Source organism: Centrocercus urophasianus, unplaced genomic scaffold, assembly GCF_019232065.1.
Source record: "Centrocercus urophasianus isolate 14NV4802_14NV808 unplaced genomic scaffold, USGS_Curo_1.0 seq_16, whole genome shotgun sequence".
Classification (NCBI taxonomy): domain Eukaryota; kingdom Metazoa; phylum Chordata; class Aves; order Galliformes; family Phasianidae; genus Centrocercus; species Centrocercus urophasianus.
Window position 1 is genome coordinate 2976984 of NW_024884711.1, and position 6745 is coordinate 2983728.

The window sequence follows — 6745 nt, forward strand, 5'->3', positions numbered from 1 at the left end:
TTAAACCAGAAGAGTTTGTGCCAAATATCCCTTGTCTAGGAGTTGCCCAGTCCTTAAGCAGCAGGTTCTCAAGTTTTTCAATTGAAATGCTTTGGCAGACTTAAATTGCATCTTCTGTTTTTAGAGAAGGAAGAGGTGGAAAAAGTCAGGAATGAGACTGATCTAACACAGAGACTTTATTAAGAGGTGAAGGCCGGTGCTCCCCTTCTGTAACATCGTTTTCTTTAAATTGACATTTTTGCCCTTCCACAGAAGTAAATCTTTTGCAGTGAGAGAAACTTGTTAACAGGTTGGCCTGTGTGGGTCAGGTTTGTTCAGATTTCTGTATTTTAACTCAAACAGGGTTTTTTAACGTTGTACTATAAGCAGATAACGTGAAGTGCATTTCTCCTGTCCTGTATATAGGCATCTGAAGTGCACAGGAGCTCTTCTGCCTCAGGAAACTTTTCTGTCTTTTCAGAGAGGCTGTAGCTCTGAAGTTGCAATGCAGAAATTTGTTCTGGTTTCTGCATTGGGCCATTTGCCGAGTCAGATGGAGTGAGATAGCGGATACAAAGATGTCAGAAGATATCAAACTGTATTTCTCCTTTTCTCTCATCGTTATTTTGCTGGCGGGTTTCTGTGATGTACCTCATTTCAGAAAGAAGGGGGGAAAAATAGTTCTATGTAAATGTCAATTCTCTGGAAATTGCCCTGTAGTTGAACCAAGGATTAAATACTTCTAATGACAGATTTGTATTCCTTGGGAAGGGACTAGATCATCACAGAATCACAGAATGGCCAGGGTTGGAAGGGACCTCAAGGATCATAAACCTCCAACCCCCTGCCACATGCAGGGCCACCAACCTCCCCATTTAATACCAGCCCAGGCTGCCCAGGGCCCCATCCAACCTGGCCTTGAACACCTCCAGGGATGGGGCATCCACAGCCTCTCTGGGCAGCTGTTCCAGCACCACCTCACTGCTCTCTCTGTAAAGAACTTAATTGAATTCTGCAAAATGAGTTGTGGGCTTATACAGAATTTCTTCTGTTTCTGCTGTACATTCTGAAACATATTTGCAATATGCAATATTGAAACGTATCTGTCTCAGATCCGTTTTCATTTTTGAGTGTGTTTTTTTTTTCTTCACATCTTTAAAATTCCCAAGGCATCTTTTAAAGCAAATTAGAAGAATCTAGTATCAGAGAATGCAGGCAAACTGAGAATTCTGTTCCCTGATTCAGTAATCTCATCTGTCTGCTATTGATTTCATTTTCTAGCCTAGAAATCCCATAAGTCATCAATCTTTCCTGCAGAATATTTGGAGTAGCTTGGTTCTGCAGGCGTCTTCATAAAGAGTAATTGATTGCTGAAGCAAATTTGGTCAATATCATGCCATTGCATTTTTGAAGTCTTTTCAGTTTTTAATGATACTGTTGCACAGTAGTAGCACACTAGTAGGATGAGCAAGGTAGATAGTGATGCTCAAGATATTTGCTGGATTAACTACATCTAGATTTAACTGCTTCGATTCCAGTTGGGTAAAATGATCATAAACATATTCTGCGTAGCTTATATTTCCAATTTGTATTTGTGCAGTTGCTCACACTTGTAAATTTGAGTCTTGTAGCCATGTGAACGATACAGTCATCTCTGTGCTTTAAAAATGGAAAATGATATTGTTTGAAAAAGCAAACCCACCTTCAGATTTGTTTCTTAATGGCAGAGCTGATTGTCCTGTTTTGTTTTGTTAGCAGTTTGTATTTTTAGCGAGCTGAGAATCTTGTGGTTCTTCTTTGTTCTGAATTAACCAACAAATATTTTTTTCCTTTCTCTGTAGCTACTGGCAGTCTTTCGATTTAAGGTGTTAATACTTGCATATGCAATGTGCAGACTGCGCCATTGGTGGGCAATAGCTGTGAGTAGCAGCCAAGCATAATGGAGTTTCAACTAGAATGGATCAAACAGGCAAATTTTTAGATGCCTCTTAATGTCTGTATGTTAAGAATCATCTTGATGGTGTATATGGAAATTCATTCAAGTCAAATGCTTAGGAAGATTTAAAGTCCGAAGACAAGAATTTAATAGCATAGTGTATGTGATCCTTGTTAGGTATCATGTTAATAGAAGTTGGAAACTAACTTTGAATCTGATATGAATGGGTAGTTGTAACCACTTGTACCATCTGACTTACTAATTAATGCTTGAAATATATTTGCACTGGGAATATTGAATGTTATTTCAAAAATAATTGGCATTTGTTGTGCCAAGAATCAGCTACGTGTTAATTCACACGTTTTTAGTTGCTAGAATGTTATGTACCAGCCATGAGCATCAGCACTTGTACTGCTCCTTGCTCCAACACGGAGTATTGGTTATGTGTCCCTTCTTAGAAAGGAGGTTCTTGACAACTGTAGTCAATTATATATATATAAAAAATCGTGGTGGTAAGCAATAGATCTGTAGAGCTTCACTGAATGTTTTGAAGAAGCTGTTGGTCTTAAAATCCTACTTGTGCTTACCAGATGGTAGTTTGGTCCTGCTGTTATTTAAGGAGTTGCTGGACCTAAACACACAGAGTTAGAAGCCAGTTGAAGTGAGTAACACTTGTGCACTGTTCTTCTGTTTTGGTTTGAAGTTTTTTGGGTTTGTTTTTTTTTTAGGTGCTTTTTTGTCACCTCCTATTTTTAAACCATGCCAAGGAGTATCAAATGACTTAATTTTCATAATAGGAAGATGGGAATTAAACTATTAATTCAAGTTTCCTTGTGCAAAGATATTTTGTTATTTGAAATGAAAACTTTGATTTGGATGGTAGTGAAAAGCTTTCTGAGCAATTGTTTGCTTTTTCCCAATTAGTTAGATTTACTGTCTGATTGTTTTTTTTTAATCTAAGTGAGTTAGTGAGAATACTGCATCTTCTTTGTGGAGTAAGATCACAGTTTATACAGTGTTATCCTCTCAACTGCCTATCAGCTGTATGAAAATGAACATTTGGAGCTGTTTGTACTAAAAAGGCTAAGATAACAAGGTTATTTTAATAACACTTGATAAGATTTATTAATCTATGATGCTTCTGTTGATAAATATTTCAAATTGAAGCTGTCAGATAATGGCAGAAATGAGAAAGTAAATACAATTAACTGTTCTTATTCTTTCTTTCAGTTCACAACAGCAGTGACCAGTGCCTTTTTACTAGCAAAAGTAATTATTTCACAGGTATGTATATTCTAATCACGTTTGCTTTACTTTGTTGGGATTGGTTGCTTGCTTGCTTTTAAAGCAGGATTCTTCAGGTAGATTTCTATAACACTGTAAATATTTTTTTCTTCTAGCTGTTCTCACAGGGTGCTTTTGGCTACGTGCTGCCCATCATATCATTTATACTTGCATGGATTGAAACCTGGTTCTTGGACTTCAAAGTGTTACCACAAGAAGCTGAAGAAGAAAACAGTAAGTTTCTATTGTGTCTCTCTCAGTCACTGAAGTTGGCAGTGTTTGCTCCCATATTGTCAGAAGAATGTATCTTTCAGCTTCTAAAAAACATTGAGTTGTTTAAAAAATTTAATATGTGGCATAATTTTTCTAGAAGGGAACATATGCCTTCAATGAAGTGGGATTTTTATTTAGGCACACAAAGTTAAAAGTTGCAAGGGTCAGACCAGTATTTGTCAGGCACTGAAGAGGAGCTTTGATTAATTTGATCGTGCGTGGCAGTTCACTGAGCATTAAAAATACATGTGTCAGAGTTTTAGTTAGATGGTGGATGCTGCTAAGTTCACATATGGCATCCTAACATGCCTTCTCATGGAGTGGAAGGAAGGATTCCTTAACTTGTGTACAGTATTCTCTTTTGCTGAATTTTGCTGCCCTAGCTGCCTGTAATTACAGAAACTGCACATTAAATCAGCAGTTGTGTAATGTTAATACAGTACCTCAGTCTTGAAGGTGCTTGATCTTGGTATTTAAGACCAAGATTTAATCTTAAGCTGTGAGATGATGTCTGGATTTATTTTTTTTTTCCTGTTAGGATTTTTGATAGCACAGGATGCTTCCGAACGAGCAGCTCTCCTTCACCCAGGAGTCCTGTCTGATGGCCAGTTCTATTCTCCTCCTGAATCTGTAGCAGGTAATTATGGTAGCATTTGTGAAGATTTTTCTTCATGGCATTAAACTTCTGCATATTTCTTCCTCTTCGTAGTGTATGGGAGTGGAGGATGAATAGAGGCTGTATTTCATAATCCTGAAATAAAAGATTATTTTATTCAGCAATTCATTTTGTTCAAGACCTACCAGATGAATTGCAATACAGATTGTTGGTGAGTCTTCTGACTTGTCCCAGAGGCATTAGAAAAAAGATAGTCTCAAAGAAAATGGGGCAGAAACTGAATGGAGGTGGCTGCTGTTTTTCTGCCCTCTCTCCCTGCTAGCACTAGTATTTATTCAGCATTACATTATTTAATCCAGCCTGAACTTGAAGCTTTGCAGTATTTTAGGGCAGGCAGTGAACTTGAAACTGCTCAAAAGACCAACTGAAGTTTCAGTTGGAGGCTCCTTTCTCATAATAAAAAGCTTCCTGTGTGAAGTGCTGAGTGTGTTGAACTGAGAGCAAGCATTAATTATACCTTGAGTCTGTGTACTGAGCACTTTGTTCCAGTTGAGCTGTGAGGTGAGTAAGCCAGCAATAAATGGGAATACTGCAATACCGAGGAATGGGTTTGCAGATGTTTCAAGGAAATTAGTACTTTCTACTGTGAACCCAAGATCCCATGTCAGTCTTCTTACCCTAAAATAGAAATCTATTTTGTAAAGCTCTGCTTTACTGTGCAGTATATTTAAAATAATAACATACACATATAGCTGCAGATGCTTTTGCCCGTCTTGTGCTGTAGAAAAATTAATGTTGGTGACTCTTCTCGTTTAGTGGCTGCCTTTGTGGTTGCTGAGTGTCTTAGTGTAAATGGTGACTTAGAGCTCCATCTAGGGATGACAAAGCATTAAAACAATTCTGAGTGTAATGCTGTGCTGTACCAGCGTACTGTCAAGAAAATTTCTGTGATTGCGTGCAAATTTGCAGTCTTATCCACCTGGAAAGTTAGAATTTGATGTGGTAGCATGACCTCTGGGAGTAATGGGGCTTAAAAATAATGACTAATGATTAACACTGAAAAAGAATTTTAGTTGAAGATGTGAAGTCTATCTTGAGGTTTATGGGTAGAAGTAGTCTATGGGTAGAAACAGTAGGAATATAGTATAAAAGGAAGTAAAAGTGGAGCCAACATTTATTCCTTGGCAAGATGAGTTATCACAGGTACTTATTTTCTCAGCTGAATTGATGACATTCTTCTCTTCTTGTTCAGGATCTGATGAAGACTCTGAAGAAAAACAAGACAGTGAAAAACCAGTTGTATAGCAAATATAGAAAAGCAGGTAAGTTCCTCTGCATATCAACAGAATAATCTTAAATACTTATTTCTTCTTAGCTCCTTCTCAAATTATTTGAATGGTTGGACTGATTCTTAGGAGTTCATCTTGCAGTCTTGACAAAGTTCAAGCAAGGAATCCTCTCATATTCTTGAGAGTTGTTAGGCCCCTCTGCTTGAGTTCTGGTTAACCCAAGTGCAGGAGTCTGAGGCACCTCTTCCAGTGCTCAGTGTAAAAGGCTGCAAACTTGGGATGAACCTCCTCTACCATTTCTTCTCTGGCTTCTTGGAAGAAAAGTGATGGACCAAAAGTGGAAAAGGAGGAGGGAAATGTCTCTGGAGATGGGGATGCAGAAGTACTAGGAAGAGATTTTCTTCCAGTTTGAGTCTAGGACATGACTCTGACAAAACTGCTTCAGCATTTCCCAATTACAGTCTGTTTAGTACAAGTGGGTTGCATTATGCAAGCTGTGTTTTAAGATTTTTTGAGGTGTACTTTGGTTCAATAGATCCATATTTTAGAAATTACTTACTTTCAGAGTTATCTCACCTCATGCTTTCATTTTACCACAAATGGCAAAGCTTGAGCTAGAGAAGGTATTAAACGTTGCAGAGCAGTTGAAGCTTCTGACTTGAGAGGTCTATTGCCTGTCTGAAATAGTGGGTGACTTTTTCTTCTGAGCCTTCCTGTTTTCTGTATCTATTGTTTTGACTCATTTTCATCTTAACTTGTGTAATCTGTTACAGAAGGAAAATCTCTGAGGGAAGTTGGTGGGGATTTGGAAACTCTGGCAACAGTCTGTGATTGAGTTGCTGGTGGAGCTGCTGACTGGAGAATTTATTCCTTAGAAAGCGAAGGGAATGGTTCCCGTGTACTGTAATACCTCACAAAGATGTACCTTGTGACATATGTATATTAGATTGCCTCCTGGGTGGCATGAAAATATTTGTCCATGATGTATTATTCAGTGATTCCTGAAGTTGATCTTCTAATGACTAGGTAATTACTGGAAAGTGTTGTCTTTGTGTACCTAATCAAGAGACTGGTAATATAATGAAGTAAAACTTCTCTGTGGTGGAAGTCTATTTAATGGTTGGGACTCACTAGGTAAAATTATTTTGTTTTTGCAGTTTTGTCATTAGTTTTATGTTTACTTATTATTTTTTTTTGACTCCGTGCATTTTCTTTTTTTAATGGATATGTTCACTTTCTAAAATAAAAATGTTAAAATGTGGTTAATGCACTGTGATACTTCGTTGCTTTATCAGATGAAAAATCAGCGTGTAGCACTCCTTTGTTTCTAGTAGGGTTATGAGGATTCTGGTTTACATTGATTTTGTG

General features: G+C 37.7%; 1 protein-coding gene across 1 annotated transcript; it reads left to right on the forward strand.

Annotated features, from left to right (window-relative positions):
* Positions 1 to 915: 915 nt before the first annotated feature.
* STARD3NL (STARD3 N-terminal like) lies at positions 916 to 6578 on the forward strand. The gene is made up of 6 exons (XM_042817463.1): positions 916 to 1898; positions 3146 to 3199; positions 3316 to 3433; positions 4011 to 4109; positions 5341 to 5410; positions 6151 to 6578. Exons 1-5 carry the CDS (start codon positions 1866 to 1868, stop codon positions 5391 to 5393), a joined length of 357 nt encoding a protein of 118 aa, XP_042673397.1. The 5' UTR covers positions 916 to 1865; the 3' UTR covers positions 5394 to 5410; positions 6151 to 6578.
* The last annotated feature ends 167 nt before the right edge of the window (positions 6579 to 6745 follow it).